The 19,868-nt window shown below is 27.1% G+C and overlaps 1 protein-coding gene across 2 annotated transcripts in view; it reads left to right on the plus strand.

The window, feature by feature from the left end:
• Window positions 1–19,868, plus strand: part of LOC129963110 (receptor-type guanylate cyclase Gyc76C-like) — a 426,844-nt gene that overhangs the window by 375,648 nt on the left and 31,328 nt on the right. For both annotated transcript variants that reach the window (XM_056077187.1, XM_056077197.1), the window contains one exon: window positions 8,195–8,318. In XM_056077187.1, the coding sequence (XP_055933162.1) occupies window positions 8,195–8,318 (124 nt within the window). The remainder of the gene's footprint in view (window positions 1–8,194; window positions 8,319–19,868) is intronic.

The raw sequence follows: 19,868 nt of genomic DNA on the forward strand, positions 1-19,868 counted from the left end.
ATGAATCTCTTGATAAAAACTTAATTGAGAGATAACTTAAAAATACGTATTACGCATAAGAGGCAATTAATGAAGTGAAAAAGAATGTAATAACACTTCATCGTTTGGAAACATATAAATTTGTTCTAGATGTAGTTGATATTAATGATAAATGTTTGATCGTATTATATAACTCAGGAAGTTAATTTAAAAACTAAATTCTAAATATGTCTGTAGAACATTTGTTTCATATTTGTATGGTACTTTGTTTAAAATGATATCGTGTTTATATTTAATTTCTTAGACACTGCTTTGAATTTCATTAGCGGGATTTCAATTGATTTTAAAATTATGAATATGTTCATTGATCATCTATATCTTTTGTTAACAAAGAGTTATGATTTGGAAAGAACAATGATGTGCTTAGTTCTAATCGTTAAAAAAAATGCTGAATTTTATAAAATACTTTCATTTATATTATTCACTATTTCGTATTAGAATATAATATCATGTGAGCCATCATGTGCTTAAATACTAGACCACGCATGCAGTTGCATTTATTAATTGACTTCATGCTTGGGATAAGCATTTGAATACTATCATGAATTGAATTTATTGATGGAATCCATTCAAGGGCATGTGTCAAGTGTGTAATGACAATTTTAATTTATTGCGAATTTGCCTCTTTGTCTTAACATATGTACGTCATATCTTAGTGGAAGAAAAAGGTATAGTTAAATGTTGCTCATTTAATAGCAGTTTTACATAAATGTCATACACATAAATTGCATTACATAATGACATTCACATAATGTCATACACATAAATTGCATAACATAATGTCATACACATAAATTGCATAACATAATGTCATACACATAAATTGCATAACATAATGTCATACACATAAATTGCATAACATAATTTCATACACATAAATTGCATTACATAATGACATTCACATAATGTCATACACATAAATTGCATAACATAATGTCATACACATAAATTGCATAACATAATGTCATACACATAAATTGCATTACATAATGACATTCACATAATGTCATACACATAAATTGCATTACATAATGTCATACACATAATGTCATACACATAAATTGCATAACATAATTTCATTCACATAATGTCATACACATAAATTGCATAATATAATGCCACATTCATAAATTACATACACATAAATTGCATAACATAATGCCACACTCATAAATTAAATACACATAAATTGCATAACATAATGCCCCACTCATAAATTAGATACACATAATGCATACAATGCCATACTCATAAATTGCATACACATAATATAACACATAAATTGCATACACATAATGCATACAATGCCATACTCATAAATTGCATACACATAATATAACACATAAATTGCATACACATAATGCATACAATGCCATACTCATAAATTGCATACACATAATATAACACATAAATTGCATACACATAATGCATACAATGCCATACTCATAAATTGCATACACATAATATAACACATAAATTGCATACACATAATATAACACATAAATTGCATACACATAATGCATACAATGCCATACTCATAAATTGCATACACATAATATAACACATAAATTGCATACACATAATGCCACACTCATCAATTGCATACACATAATGCCACACTCATCAATTGCATACACATACGATACTCATTAATTGCATACACATAATGCCACATACATAAATTGCATACTCATAATGCCACACTCATAAATTGCATGCACATAACGCCACACTCATAAATTGCATACACATAATGCCATACTCATAAATTGCATACACATAATGCCATAAATATAAATATCACTGGAGTCATCGAAAGACGATTGCATTCTCTGGGCACACTCTATATCAACTGTAATATCCAACTGTTTCCAACTTAGGAATTCAATACCTTAATAATCAATAATAAAATGTTGTAAATCAGTTTTTCTTAAAAATTGGATGATATGAAACACGCGTATGAAGTAGCGGAGGTAATGAGAAATAAAGGTAGCGTGAAACATAAATATTTCGATTATTCTTTTATTTCCTAAATCACACATTTTGATCTCAGGTGAGATACGTTGACATTTTTTTTCCCTGATGAATCGATATTTCCAAAAAATGTCGTTCCTCTGTGCCATAAATTATTTCTTTATGAAAGACAGGTGTCGCTGCATTCAATTTAGATGCAGCTGACGTGAGTGGAGAGCCAATGAGAGGGTTCAGAAATGGCAAAGAATCGTAAAAACCGTAATACTTTCTTTTATTCGGTCGTGCATTTTGCTGCGACTGCAAATATCTCGTGTCTTCCACTTTTTCCTCTGCTATTACCGAAAAGAATGCGTGCTTCCTTTTTTTCCTGTATGACTGTAACATGGAAGAGAAGCACACTTCAATAAAAGAAAGAACTTGAATTGGTAATATTAAAAGGGGTGATGTGTACTGAAGTGAGCTCTTTTCATGCAATTTATTTATTCATTTTATTTAGTCTTGACGGAATAAAATGAATACATTACAAATAAACGCACAAAAAATATAAAAAACACATTATTATTTAGCTTCATAAACCTTTTGACACTAAATATATTCACATCATTTTGATATGATTTTGCATATGTAGTTTCTATGTTGCGGGTCATATAATATTAAAAAAATTTCTTTCTAATTAACATGAATTGTTAATGTCAGATTTTGCGGCTGGAATGCGATGAATGATGTTTTGAATTTGTACCTCTTTCTTGCCGTTTGTTTAATGCAAATAATTCATGAAAATTTCGATTTAAACCTAGTAATATTAGTTTTTGAGGCTAGATGGTGTCAGAATATTTATATAGCATTTAATAATATATTGTGATTAATATAATTAAAATGAAGTTATATATTTAAAATTGTTAGTAAAGGTATTATGATTTTTTTTAATTGCGTTTATAATTTTGATATTTTTTAACTATAAATGAGTTGCCTGCAGTAAATTAAAATGTCTTTGGTTTGTTACCATTCGTAATCTCATTATTGAGATAAATATTTTTCTGGTGCTAAGCATCTTTTTTTTGCATCTTTCAGGTTTCATTCATTTATTGTTCAAATATCCATACTATTTTACTTCTTGTGTTTATGTTTGCCATAAATCATTATTTTATGAAGCTCAGATTTTATTTATTTTATACATATATCAAGTCAGGGTAAAGGTATCTTCTAGTCACTCTATATTCCATTTTAACTTTTACTCGAGTATCAAGATTATCAGTGCATTGCCTTTTAGAAGCTTGAATTTTAGTATAATTTATTTTAGGGGATTTTTCTTTCGCTTTAAAATATCTCTGTGAGGCTTTTCATATATAGGCTACATATATTGATTTATATATGAACTTTTATATTTACAGTTCAGATATATCTCTATATAAATACTTTATTACAATTTGGATTATGTTTTTTAAAACTTTAAAAATGAGTCCACGAATATTATATAAAGAAAAGGATAAGAAAACGGAGCATGCCATTCATTCAACATTTTTCCATTTCTTCCTTCTCACGCTTGTCCAGTTCGTTCAGTCCCAATTCTGTCTTAGCGCCTAGTGACAAGCGATGTCTTTTCGATTTGGGAATGGCATCTGTACTTATTTTGCGCTGTTAAACATTTGAAAACAACTTTTTTGTGGATAATAATTCAGTATTATATTTTTCCATCAAATTTCAGTGCATTGTATTTGATATTAATTATTACTGATATCCAATTTTTTTCTTTTTTTTTTCTTTTTCAAAATTTTATTTCGAATTAATATTAGAAGTCCATATTCAATTTCTGAATAAATTGTCTCTAAAATTATGTCTTTATGTGAAATATATTTCTTATAAGAAAGATTGAGAACATATTTTCTACGGAATTTTAATCTGGCATTTAATCTGGGTGGAACTGCAAATAATGCATTTCTTGTTTAACTTTCCGTTAATAATATTTGCTTTGCGTGTTATGCTTATAATGACTGCTATAGGTTTTCCGTCGAGTATGATTATAGCTTAGTCAAATCAGTGCATTTAATAGGAATTTCACTCTCCGAAATTAATTGCGATTTACCTTTCCGAAGACCAGGCAAATGATGTTTACATCATTAATCTTAGCCTTAAGACTGTAGTCTTGTCATAATCCTTGTTAATATCCCTATATCAGCATTCCAACTAATTAATTTCGGCTCTCAGCTAAATTAAGCCGTTGTAGCGATATACGTTCTTGTGTTTGACATTCAACAACTGTTTATTATGACTTGGATCATTATATTTGTTAGCATGTCAGTGTGCGGTTTCCTTTCTGTCAACTTGTTTATTCCAGTTGGATTATGAACAAATGGGTTTTATTAAATGAATAAGCCTGTTTAAGCTATTAATTTTATGGAAGAGGTATGCATAGTGAGGAAATCCAGAACAGTTCATTACTTCTTCTTTTAATTTAAAGTAGCAATATATACCCAGCATTGCCCAGTCATTATACTATCAACATTTATGGTAGAACGTAACAAATCTGTAAAACATTATAATCGTTGTTTATACTATCTTACTGGTTGAATATTGCTCAATTTTCAATAAAATTGCTTATGTTTTAAAAATATAATAATACAACTAGTTTATTATTATATTATTTTATAGTATAGGCTGCATTTAATACCTGTCTTATACTATTACATCCGTTTGTGGATATCATTCATTTCAAAAACTCTGAAGATAAAAAAGTTATGTTAATTATTAAATTCGTGAAATGCCTTTCTGTGACTCCCCGTACCCAGCTCAGATGGAAGGGAATTATGGATCATGCGCTATTTATGGTACATCTACCACTGCAGGGTTTTTAATTGAAGAATTAAAAATATGCGAATAAAATTTCTTATCCATTTTCTACATGTATTTAAGAGACTCAGAATCAAATTAGGGGCAAGTTATTCCAATAAAACATTTATTGCAGAATCCTTAACCCCGTCCAAATTTTAGTTGTATAAGTTGAAACATATGTCAAATGTCATATCAACTGATTCAGTTGTTATAAACATGTAAAAAAAATATCTTCTGAACTGCCCTAAGGGATCGATTAGATTTGATTCACCAATACATTATCTTTAGTTGATAAATGATAATCATATGTTCTATTTGTCTGTGAACATAAATAAACTTTCGGAAAACACAAAGACATTTTAATATAAATCAAATCGTCTTATTGAAAAGCTTCAATAAAACACTATATATTTGAATACAATTGCGATTTTGTTACAAAAATTTTAGATAAACATGAAACTGATTTTTTTCTTTTTTTGAAATAACCTAAATAGAGTTCCAAAGTTGTTATTTTTTTAATGAAAACGTCTGTTGCATCAGGAACTAAATCGTTGCCAACTAGGGACTAGAAGCTCCTCTTCGGATTACAGATAGGAAAAATTAAAGCGCATGAACATGTAAATATATATGACGCAGTTAATTGATACTTTGTTTCAACAAAATCACTATGAGGAAGGGATATTAAATCACGCATGCACACATACTTATCTTTATTGATAAAAACAAAATGAATAAAAAATTCTTTTGTTTGGGATTTCTATATTATCTTTTAAGAAAATTAAATTTCATTATCATTTTTTTCTTGTTCCACTAAATATTATAGGAGAGATTGATACAAATTTTCAATTAATAATAGCATTGTTTAGGATTTTATGCCAGGTTTAAAATTTTTTACAGATTTGCTTAGTGCTTCAGAATTTAAATTAAAATCATTTTAAGTTCTTATTAAAATTTTGTTTCACAGCCTTTTTATTGAATTCTAATTAAAAGTTTAAAAATCACCAAAGATTAATGAAGGTGTTTTACTTAGCTACTAAAACTTGTGATAAAATTAAAAAAAAAACAAATTATTACAATTAAATTTAACTTTCCTTGAAACAAATATACTCCATATAAATTTGCCTTCTAGTGTAATCACAGCAAAACTAGTGTAATGTTTTTAATAAAGAATAGTGATTTTTTTTATAAATTATTTTTGTATTAAAATTTTGTCTGACGTTACATAATACATATAAAGCTTGTCCTGAAATTGAATTAATATTTTGCATTAATTATTTTACTTTTCTTTTTGAAATTTGGGTGTTTTTAACAATTTTGTTGTTCTAGGATATTAATTTTTGTAATTTCAGCATAATATATTTTTCCTCAGCTCTGTGTTATAAACTATGTATTGGAAGTTCAGTGATATAAAAAATTATTTCTTTCAATTATTCTGTTTAAATAAATTTTTGTTATATTTATTCAATGAAAATGCTCTCATGAATTAATATAAGCCATGAACTCGAAAAAGAAGACCAAATATTATTTATTTGTGATATGAGATTCCTTTATAATTCTCTAAAATATTCGAAGTTACAATGAATGCAATTATTATTTCATAATTTTAATGCGTCTTATTCATTAAAAGGGAAATTTCCCTACTTATGAAATTTAATTACTTAAAAAAAATATTCTATGCATCTTTCTATAATTTTTCTAACTATGGCTAACGAATCCATAATGAATACTTTAATGAATTCTTAATATACTTTAAGAACTTGATGTAATACCATTCATTAATTCTGCACATGTTTGCATTAAGCTTTAGGAATATTTATCTTGTGCATTAAGAATTTGATAAAAACACTATCGCCCAGAGCTATGCATACAAGTTTAATACAATTCTTTTGTAAACATGCCATTAATCCATCGCCAATTCTCCGCTGCATCATTAGAAATTTCTAAATTTTGGAGGAGATTTAAGAAGGATCCTTTCATTTCGAAATTTAATTAAATACTTTTTGTAGCCAACAGCATTATTCATGTTCCCAAGCGATGAATTGATTTTCTCTAATTTTTCAATGAGCAACGAGGATTTTTTTCTCTTCCTTATCCCATGCTAATTAATCCAAGGGAACTTTTGTCAATAGAATTTTCTAAATGGTTTAATCAATGTGACTCATTATATCGCCTTGAGTTATGGAATTATTTCGTGGTCATTGTGAGTGATTATTGATTTGCCAGAAAAGAGGGTAAATATGCAATATGAGGTTGTTTGTGAGTGCTTCAGGTATTGGAATTACGATGAAGGTTATAAGAGTAAAAATTTATTAGCTTAATTCCATTTGTTGTATTTTGGCTCATTATCTTACTTAAAAATATTTTCAAATATTGTTTTAGTTTGTTTTAAATCTTAAAAAAGACTAAACGTTTATTGATATATTTCTAAAATTCTTAACAACTCAACATACATTAAACTGCCTTTTGCGTTGCTGTTATTTTATTTTTATTTACTACTGTGGGAAACACATTTTTAATAATTATTGATATGCTTGCATTTCATGGAATCATATAATTTTGCTGAATACACTGCATAACTACATATTGTTACTATCGACTTTTAAATATAATAATGATTAAACAAAGGTAAAAAGACAATGTTAATAATGTTCCAAAGTCAGATGACAGAGAGAAACAAAATTGCAAAATCGTGAGAGATTGATCGAAATATTCTTAAGTATATAAAGATTTTGTTCAACATTATAATATATTTTTATTTTAAACAGATCTTCTAATTTTTATTTTCATTGTAAATTGATTTCCTTGTCGTTGTATTTTTTATGCCTCATAAGTTTAAGATTTCACTATTTTGTATTTGAAAAAAGAACTAATTTCTATATTTTAGCTTTTTAATAAAAGCCTGATTAAAACTACTTTACTTTTATTGTTTTCTATATTTTAAACTTCAACCCTTTCAGTCCTAATATCATATACATCCCAGAGAAGAGATTTAATTCTTTATTGGTTAAATAAATCCTACTTTTACATGAGTTATCGCAGAACCATTTTAGATGAGATTTAAAATTTTTACCATGCAAAAGTCGGGGTGAAATGTTTAAACTATTGTATAATTGTTTACTATAATTATTTTAGAATTTATAATTAATTTTCTCGCAAATTTACTATTATGTGGCACCCTTCCAACGGAATCACAATTTATTAAAAATTGGTGAATAGCAAAATTTTGAGAAAAATTAAATTATTAGTTTAAAAAATTCTCTTTATTCTATAAGGTTCAGAATTTGCATTTTTGCTATCTTAGATCAGCTATAAAACATTATTTTACCATTTATTTATTTATTCTTATTCGTAGATCTGTGGCAAATCAGTTGATGAGGGGCGAGCCAGTAATCCCAGAATCGTTCGATGCTGTCACGATCTATTTCAGCGATATCGTCGGATTCACCGAAATGTCCGCCAGCAGCACTCCAATGGAGGTAAGATGTTTTCGTATTATGAAGGTAAAATGGTACTTTCCGGAATTAATAGTTCGTATATAATCGATTTATATAGATTCGATGCATAATCATAAAAGATATTTGTAGTTTAAAATGTTAAATACATTTTCTGGTAGTGGAAATTTTTACACACTTAATATGAAGTATTCTTGAAAGAAGAAGCTTTTAAAATAATTTTGCTATTTTGTCGAAACGAAATAGTTGCTCTTGACATTGAAAGCCGTATTTAGCATAAATAAAAGTTGTTGCGGCTATGAACGTGAGTTTTAACATTACTTTAAATGATGTCAAATTATAAAGTTCAAAAAATAATTATATATTCAATTAATTAGAAATTAGTAAGAAATAATCGGTGAATGTTACAGATTCTATTACAATTCGTTTGGGACAAATAGAAAATGTATAAATGATTTGTGAGATTTGATTACTAAAAACAGTACAAAAGCAAAATTCTATCACAGTATAAATTTACATAACATGAAATATATGAATAAAAAAGCATTATTAAATAAAATACTATATCAAATCCTTATGTGTGTATAAACGCAGTAGATAATACATTAGAAAATTGAAATAAAATCTTTAAAATGTTTCGGTAATTTAATTGCTGTAAGTGCTAATAATTTAATTTAATTCGGTAACTAAAAAATTAAGCATAAGAAATTGTAAAAAAAATAATTTGAAATATTGTTTGGTGAAACCCCGAAATGTAATGTTGTGTTTCAGTTATAAAGAAATGTTTCAGGAAATATGTGTCTGACTTTTATTTTTCAGCTGCTCAAAGAATAAAATTGATTTAATCTTGTTGTTTTTAATATTAATTGCTAAACTTATCCCGATATTTAGATAATTTTAAACGATATACCTTGATAATATTTTTGATAAATATTTTTTGTAATTTAACACGCAAATAAAAGCATGCATTTCGAATTCTTTTTTAGTCATATTTCATCCCTTCTGACAGCGATTTTTTTTAATGCATCAATCATTTTTAGAGCAAAGTTACCGTAACAACTGAAATAAAAAATCTTTTTTCTTGCACAATTTCGCTTTTATTGAATCAATTTGTTTTATATTTTTGAATTTCTCATTATTCAGAAACACTTAAAAGACGAAAAAATGAGTATTGTATTGCAGAATGTGTTGATTATGCAAATATAAATATGCAGATGGATCCTTAAATGAATGCAATTTACATATTTTTAAAGAAGACATATTTCTGAGATGAACGACAAATTCAAATTGAATTTAGCTTTTATAGATCAGAAGGTTCAGATACTTTTTTTTGAGAAGCATTTCAATAGTTTGCCTGCAGAGTGTTAAGCTTCACTTTGCACTTAGTATGAGTGTACATTTTACAGAAAATATGGCATGCTCTAAAATATTATAATGTTATAAAAAGTGAATTCCAATTGGATCTTTTTGAACACATTTTACGAACGGCAGAGTTCTGTGAATTGTCATATTCATAATGTCAATTTTCGTATTTCTATTCTTTTCCATATTTCACCTAATGTACACATTATGCTTCATTCTTACAAGTATTCTTGAATGTTATTACTTTTTATGTATAAATTTTTGATGTGGAAATCCAGCATTAAGTCACATACATAATCAGATTACTCAATTCTTGCATGCATTTATCATATACTAAGGAAAAAATTTCTGCTTCTTATGAAAAGCAAAGGAAATAAAGCAGAATTTATTATTTGTTTCATATGTTCAATGTTATAATTTTATTATCCGATGCGCAGTTGGATAATTATGTTTTCAAACAACTTTTATAAAAAAGCATTTTCTATGAGGTGTTTAATTTTCCATATCATTAAAAATATTATAGCATATTTCTAGTCAGTGAGATCTTTAATCAATTAAAGATAGTACAAAGAATTTTTCCATTTTCAAATAAATACGTTGTCACTTGCAGCAATAAAAAACAATGTTGTTAAACTAAAAGATGCCACATTCACATAATCCTTCATTTAAATAATTCGCCATATTTTTTTTTAATTTAGATGTCTACTTTATTTTTTAACAAAGCAATCATGTTGTGTATCAATGTCTGCTATTTAAATGAGAAAGAATGACATAAAAACTTGTGCATTTCAAAAAGAATTCCGTTCGTTAAAATAACTTTTACATAATTAACTTCTATTTGTCAGTTTCATTTTTCGACAACTGAAACTGTTTTTGTTTTCAAATTAAAAACGAGGAAAATTATTCTTTTTTTCATTTGTAATTGTTTGACGTCTCGCGAAAACATCCTTATAATTTTTCGTTAATTTACATTTTAGTTTCCGCTAATTAACGGTTCTAGATTCATTAGAAAGTTGATTAATTTTGAATGTACTAATAAAAAATGGGAGAATATTTTAAGAATATTTCATATTGATTTTTTTCTTACTTCAATATTCACTTGGGTGTCAACAATTCCTTTTTAATATGAGGGTTCATCAAGTAATTTCATTTATTTCAGTTTTTTCATCAGGCAAAAAAGTTTTCTATTTATGATTCAATCTAAACGAGTGCCGAATATTCTTCTTAGATATGATTGAATAAAAAAAGTGGAATTCTGATTGATAATGAATTATTAAAATAATTTCATTGCTTCTAAGTAATTTCATTTTATATTCTAAAAAGTGCCTTTGTTACTTTTTTATATACAAAAATAAATATAAAAATATCATTCAACAAAATAAATCCGTAGTCATTAATCCGTAAGTAGGAATTATACTAATGAAATGATATTAAAGTGTATTATTCTATTATTCGTGATTCTAGAAATTAAATTATTCGGAAATTCAATTATAAATTTAGTATTCAATTTTTTCGTCTTCATCTTTTTAATATAGCGGACAAGATTCATGTTTTATATTAATAAGCAAGAGTTGATTATTCACAGATTCTTTTTATTGGATGTTAATAAAGTGAAATATAACATATAAATTAATTAAGGTAATAAAACTACACACTTATGCTCTTTCGAGTGCAACTAAAAATGAAAATTTTTACTTCGTTATAGAAATCATTGTTCGTGTAAGATAAATTATTTTGAAGGCATATTGCTCTCATTTATCATTTTCTAGCTATAAAATTTTATTCCATACCACCCATTATCTTTGCCTAAAAAGGAAATTGGAAGAACTAGGGAAATCAGATTTTTATTGTTGCTCCAGTTGTTGCTGTAGTAAATAAAATTACTTCTGAACAATAATGAGAAATTATTGATTTATTGCAATCTGCTAATTTGAAAGAATTTCGTTTCTTTAAAACATGATTGCTATCAATTTTAATGAATTCCTAGATAACTAATTTTTTTGAAGTGAGCTTTCATATGAAATCATTTAATATAAAAAAGTTACCGATAAAGTATGAAATCCGTTATTTTATAGAATACCTAGTTATTCCATGAAATAACTGATCGTGTCCGTTAAAGTGTAAAACTCTCCTGTATATTTCATGGTTTAACTAGTTATTTCATAGAATAACGATCTGCAGCCCATTAAAGTGTAAAATAATCTATATCATATATCTCGCACGACAAATACATTTACCTTCCACCCCTACTGCATTTATGTTTTTGTTTGTTTGTTTTAGAAATAAAAAATGTTTTTGTTTTAGAAATAATGTTCTTTGTAATTCCAAGTGTCATTTTAGTAATCCTTGTTGTAACAAATGATTTTATGGTACGTTTCCATAAATACCATTTATACGCTGCATAAATTAGATAAATTGCTTCTTTTTCATTTTAATTGTCTATCATTAGTTTAATTTCATTTTAGATAAATTGTTTATTTTACACTTTAACTGTCTCTCATAGTTAATTTATAGAATACCTAGTTATTTCATAGAATAACTAGTTAAAGAATAGAATAACTAATTAATAACATATTACACACTCTAACGGACACGATCAGTTATTTCATGGAATAACTAGGTATTCTATGAAATAACTGCATTATATACTTTAACGGTAACATATATATCATATAATAATATACTTTTCACATAATTGTCTAATAATTAATTTCCAAAATATACCAACAAATTTATGCTATAAATATGCATCTTAACACTTCTGAATGCAAAGTGTGTTTTTTTCAATATTTATAGTTTTCACATTATCGTTAAATATTAATAATGTCACTTTGCATCTTATGCTACATAAGGGCTTAACTGTGAGGGCACATAACTGAATTGCTAGAAGATTTGGAGTTTAATGAAAGCTGTTCTATGAAATTAGTTCATCTAAGAAAATAATATCTTATACTTAGGTAGTTCAGATTAAAGATCTAGATTTTAATATAAATAAATGCTCATAAAACGACTAAATATCCTCAAATTGGGTTTTCTATTCCCCAGAATAATTAGAAGTACAGAGCTTCAAATTATCTGGAAATATTTATTTATTACGTGCTAGGGTTAATAACCAACTTTCCTATCTATTATTCCATTTTAATTAGTTTATCTGTCTCTCAATTTGAATAACTGCTATTATTTCACTGGCAAACACTTGTGGATGCTAAAACTCCGTGAATATTTACCAATAAATAAAATAATCTCACATTTCATCATTTGTGAGTTCCGCAATATGAGAATTGATCAGAGAGTGAATAAGGGAACGCAAACTTGACCTAATGAAGTGTTTAATTCCACCCCTCACCTTCCTCGCCTGTTATTCGAGCGAGATGGAATGTTTTAGGTTCTATTTGCAGCTAATCCCTCAAATGGCAAATTCCATTAGAATTCGGCATCCTCTCGGGTTGTCATGACGACGGGCTCTGAGCATCCCCGAAATGCCAGAGTGTGTGCCGTTTTGTTTTGGCAATTTCCGACATCTTTTGGGAAAATCTTGTTGAGAAAGCCACCGGAATGTTAAGGCTTTTGAAGCATTTCCTTTTAATATATGTTATCTAGTCTTTAGGAAAGATTTGTGCGACGGAATTTAATTTGAGAATCATAGATTTTCTCGCGTTCTCAATATTTCCCCATTTCTGTATTAGAATAATTTATGACAAAAATCGTATGGCATGAATACATTTTATCTGTCAAGGTTATGGGCAGTTAAAGCTTTTTTTTCTCTTAGTTTAGGGGGACAGTGGATTCTTATTACATACTTTTGCGAGTTATTCACTTAGAGTTATGAAATTTTTAAGCATGTGAATTAAAATATAAATCCGACAAATTTCTTTAAAAAACTTTTTAGAACGGAAAAATATTATTTTATTTAAAAAATAAAATATAATTTTTTAAAAATTCAAAATTTTCCTGGCGACTTAATTTTTAATTTGTTTGTTATATTTTCCTTATTACTCAATATAAATTAATTTCGAACAAAATTATATATGATTTTTTTATTCTAATTAAGTGCTAATTTCTTATAAATATTTTTATGCACACTTACTGAATTTTCATAAGAATTTTATGTTTTCCTGAACTCAAATTGATTTTTAATTATCTAAAAAAATTTGAGATATAAAATGAATATACCATTTTCTTTTAATGTTTAAAACACCTGGAACTTTTCGAAGATATTTAAAATTAATTCCAGTATCAGTTTGAGTGAAGTCATTAAAATTTATTTTCTTCTTCTAGACCCATCAAATATTTATTTTATTGATAAACACAATTTATAACATGATTTTAGTTAAAATAAACATATATTTTAGTAATGAAATGATAAAAATAAAATTTCACGTTTTCGTGCATTTTTGCCTTTTTCAAAATCTATTGTCCCCTTAATGTTTTAGACCCACATAAAATCTTTTGTGAAAAACTGGATTCATTTACTGTGCTTCTCGTCATTGGCGACCAGCTTGTTCATCCAGAAGATTATTAGCGTTCTTAGGCTGTTGAACGATTTACATGGAATTCATTTTTTTTTAAAATTACCTTTTAATATTGCGAGTAAAAGTTTTAGTTATACTGTGAGTAAAAGTTAGAAAGTATACATGTGAAATAAAAGCAGAAATGATAATCCTATTTTGATGCTAATGTCTCAAGAAAGCAATTTTTTTTAAACTTTGACAAAAAAAATGCGATTGAATGCTTTGATTGTTTTGTTCGATTTTCATCATAACATTAAAAGTATTGCTATAGATTGTGCATTAAATTAAATTTTAAAATATATTAAAAATAAAGAAAAAGATGCGCATAAATAAAATTGATATCATTAAAACGATTATTTTTTTTTAATATTAAGGTAATCTAGAAACATCTTTTTTTGTGAGATAATAGTTTTAAAAGATATGGTTATAAGTTTGATAAGTAAGTCATAATGAATACCCATTTGGTTAAGGCTAATTTCACGTTCCATTAAACATTTTGTTTTCCATCTATTTCTTGAATTCTTTTCCATCATCTTTTCTCCGACTAAATAGAGTTTTTTTAGTGACAAGGCGAGTTTTCTCTGGAGTATTTCTAATAATATTTGGAAGATTCTTTAATTAGTGAAGCGACGAATTAAGTACAACTGCGAAAACATTTAATGAAACAGTCAAAAACATTCGAATAAAGATTTGTTAACGTTTGACCGTTGCCATTCGAACAATAAATAATAATAGCTATTTCTGTGCTCCTTACGTTAATGTTATATAAAAGTTTTTGCTTTACGTGCGACTCTAATAGTCAAAAAGTGTGATGGAAGTTAATATAATATTTAAATTAATACGTTTTATTGAGTTTACATCAGCCCATTTAAATAAAATACTCTAAAGTAATACTTTATATCATCGAAAATAATAAAAAAAATGTTTGTAATCTCAAATTATCTTTTTCAGATATCAGTTTTTACTAAACAGTTTTATAACAGTTAAGAATATTAGTATACATTTGTCAACAAATATATTTAAAACTGGAAACTGTTTTAGAATAATAAATTGTTCAAATTAAATTTGTTAATGGAAAATGATTTTACGGTAAAAACGAAAACGTATATATAAAATTTCGATTAATTTAAAATAGTTATCGCAGCGTTTCATATTTTTACCGTAGTGTTAGTATCTTTTAATAATATATAACATTCAGCGTTTCAGAAAACCAATAAATGCATGTTTTTAATGAATTTTATTTTTAAAACTCATTGAACTGTTTTATTGCATGACAGTTTCATTAAAATTAATCAAGTAACTAAATCAATACAAAATATTTTGTATGTTAAATAGCAGCAAAAAAAGGACTTTTTTCTTAACATTTTAACCAATGATTTCATCTTTTAAAAACATAATCTAAGTATAAAAAATTCTGAATTATAAAATATCTATATGAAGTAAGACTCTAAACCTTATTTTTATCACGCTGCAAACTCAACTATACAAAAATTTAAAAAAAAAATTGTAGAAGCATATCAAAATGAATTAGAGAAAAAGAGTCGAAAGTCTTAAGAAATCCTGCCGTTTTTATAATGATATATAATCTACAATTTTTTCTGCCTTGATTTTAATAAAATTAAGAAGGAAACTAATGGATATTTTCTTGGTACCTTAATAGTTTTGACTTCTGGTAACTTTTCCTATGTCAGAAGAAAGAATATTCTCAAACTTTTTTAACGAATGTATTTTATTTGAACTATCTGTATCTTGATTGCCGGTCTAGACGTTTAAATCAATTTTTCATGATATTATTTTTCTCTATTCTGCTTCCACTAACTTAACTAAACGGCAGTTTTGAAATTTTACAGCTCATGTAAGTAACTATGGAAACGACAAAAAATATATACAGAAAAGAATTAAATAATTGTTTTTTATATAATCTAAGAAAAACATATTGTTTGTTATAGCGAAGATTCTGTTTTCAAAGCGGTTTTTTTAAGTTAAATAAAACAATATGGATGCTATGGTTGATATTCAAATTTCTGCAGATATTGCACATACACAGGCAAGTGATTAGCGTTTATTTTTGCAGCATGTGTAAAATATTATCTCTGTTTATTTCAGTTCAGTTATATTAACATCTCGTTTTAAAGCAACAATAGGGCTAATTTGGGACGGATCTCGTAATTTTAAACCGCTGACAGATAATGAGGAACGAAATATGAACTGGCACACCTCTCGCCAAATTCCGCACCACACCAGCAGGAGGACGTTCGGCCCCCACGGATTTAAAGTACATCAGGTCTGCTTATACGACGGTTCTTTGATGGAATAGCGTCCCGTTCTCCAACAAGTTCCGAAGCCGAGACTTTACCATCAAGTCACCGCGGCCCTAAAATATTATATCTGAAGCAAACATGCAGTGATCTGTTATGTTACATATGGAGCAGAGATCAACTGAATATAAATCCTCATTCTATATAGACCCCAGGGCAAAGGATAATTTGACAGTTATTTAAAGGAAATGGAGACTCGAAAAGAGAGAAAATAGATTAGTGGTAGGAGATTCAGAGATTTGAGGTAAAATAGTCAGAGCTCATCAGAAGCCCTGAATGGAACTCCTCAGACCTATATGGGAAAATTTAACAGCAGTTTTTTAACAGAGATAAACCAAGTGATGATGCATGCAATTACATATGAGTAAGAGAAGACACAGCAAATATATCTGAAGAATAAATGTAAGATTTTCTTCGAATTTATGTTACTATCGAATTGGAGTTGTATCAAATGAAATAAAACCAGTAGGATTTAATTAATCATGACATAGAAGATCTTACGTAATATAATCGGTATTTGACTATAACCATAAATTTGTGTATTATTTATCAGAACAAGATTTTTGGTTTTATAAATCTTCGATCTTTTTACGTAAATTAAATATATTAAAATGGGTGAAAGTTAGTTTTAAATAGGCAATAAAATAAATTTGATTAATATCATATTTAACTTCATATTAAGAGTTACTTTTTAAAGATTTGATTTTTAAGCAATTAACAAATAATCATATTTCCTATTATAGGGATAATTAAAAACAAATGAAAAATACAGAAATCGCAAGCTTTTGCAAAGAAGTAGCTGACACAAAATCTCTTACAAAAATTGTTTTTTATATAATTGATATATACGCAACTAAGAGTAGGTTTGCTTTTCTCATTCTCACATTTAACGAAATATTATGTGTTTTCTAAATTAATGACTTTTAAAATTTAATCGTGAATTTCAAAACAGGGTATTTAATGTACATACAGAAAACTTCATTTTATGCCATTCTACTACTTTAAAAAAAAAATTTGTAGGAAAAATAAGATTTTCTCTATGTATGATAAAGCATTTATTACATTATTTAAGGTTTTGTTTGATCTGGGTGCAATTAGGAGTAACCTGAGAGTCTTTGTCAGATGGCAAACGTAACATCCCGGAGTTTATGAGTGTATTCCTAACTATACATATAATGTAATCCTAAGATTCTACATTGTACTATGATGTAGTAATTTTTTTTTTTTTTTGCTAAATGTAGAAAAAAGTTTAAATTAAATTGATGATAACCAATTGGTTTCAAATATAAATTGGTACCTCAAAAAGTTATTTTAAAACGTAAAGTTATCGTTTATCTTCTTTATTTCATCCTAGAAAGATTGGTTCTATAAGAGTTAGATTTCATCATAGCATGGCATGATTAAGTCTGACTCTTGCGCCAATAAATCCATCTAAAGATCCATAAGGATTAGAAACAAAGCTATTTATTTCGAAAATTACTAACAGTGAACTATTAATTGATTAAAAATTTTCATTTCACTATATACAGTATATAAAGATTTTTGGACATATATCTTTCGGAAATTTAATTTTTATGGAACTGCTTCAAGAGAAATGACAGAGTTTAAATATTTATACATACTATCGCATTTCGCATAAGGATTCCTCAGCAAATATTCCCATATGCAGAATCATTAATAACAGTTGAATATGTGAAACCATTACTTTTCGTCGATTATTTCTTCATTACGCTTGGTTCTGAATTCTTAACCATTAATTGCTGTTGAGAATGTAATTAGCGCTTTACGTTGATAATTTTAATTGCACATGAAAGCAGAAACACCAAACTTCGAAATTACCGAGCACGATAAGGACGTTATGCGAAGTGCGCAAAGTTCTGTTTCCGTCAGATTTACATAATTAATTTCGAGGTCATTAATAACAAGTGATTAAACCCACGAGAAAATGTAGATAGTCTATAAGTTAAACTTCACTTCACTATCTAATGGCATTTTAAAATTGTTTAGTATTTAAATACGTTTGAAATGTGATCGCTGGGAATTTAATTTTAGCAAAGACCTAATTACTGTAAACTGTTCCCATTCTCAATGAAAACTATTTACCCATGAGATTTGAAATCTGGGAAATTCGAAAATCAAATAGAATGTCATTAGTTGGTACATTACATTGGTTTAAAATATGTGTTCCAAAATAATATTTTTATTAAACTTTCACTCCTATTGAGAATTTATCCCTATTTGATACATTAAGTAATTTTGTACGTTACCTTATTTTTGTGAATAACCATATTAATTTTCTATACTGGGGATAAGTTGCGAAACTAATGGACTATGATAAAAATACGATTTCTCTAAAGAATAGTATTAAGAAAAATTGTGTTTGAAAAATAAGTGCAGCAAAAGAAAACATCTATTTTGAAACTGGCATTGAGCATGAGAGATGTACTTTTATATTTCTAATTATGATTCATAATTAATAAATAAGCATTAATATATTAATAATTAATAAATGTCACTGTAAGAAATTTATCATAATAATTTCCATAAATAAATAATAATTTTTAATTAATACATTATATATACTACACATAATATATACATTATATATACAGTAGACTCCCGATTATCCGCGGGCGGGTTATCCGCGCCTGCAGTACTAAGTTTTTTTTTTTTTTTTTTTTTGCTTAAAAGCAAAGAGAAAATGCTTCCAAAGCAAGAAGCAAACACAAATGACTGATTTCTTCAAAAAGGTGTAGTTTTACAGTTATGCTTTTGTAATTACATAATACATTACAGTATTAAAACAGTACATATGTATTAATTTTTCTGTGCATCCTTGACGCCTCTCGCAAGTACAAAGCACTTTTCAGTTTTCATTAACAAATTGCATTTTAGGTTAGTTTTGAGTGATATACTAAAATATTAAGCGTTGGTTAAACATTTCCTGCTGTTTATTTTACGTTTTATTGTACATAAAACGATTTTTCAAAGTTGGAATGACTGTTTTCTCTTTTGCTATACCCGTTTTTAGCTTTTTTCGGATTATCCGCGCCGGCCGCGCCACCCAATTCCGCGGATAATCTGGAGTGTACTGTACTACACATTATGTATACTTCGGATACTAATATTGTACTATAAAACTTTATTACCATTCACGTCTAACATTTTGAAAAAAAAAATTTTATTTATTAATAAATGGACGAAATAAAATTCAAATTACGCTATTTTAATATTTTATTCGTAAAAAAAAAATCAAGACACCAGATTTTTTATATTACCAAGGTATTTGAATTAAATATCTATGAATTATTTAATTTTTTTTTCAAATATATAAACTTTATGAAATGCATCTAAATAAAAGAAAGTTATCTATCATATGCTTA

Source organism: Argiope bruennichi, chromosome 1, assembly GCF_947563725.1.
Source record: "Argiope bruennichi chromosome 1, qqArgBrue1.1, whole genome shotgun sequence".
Lineage (NCBI taxonomy): Eukaryota > Metazoa > Arthropoda > Arachnida > Araneae > Araneidae > Argiope > Argiope bruennichi.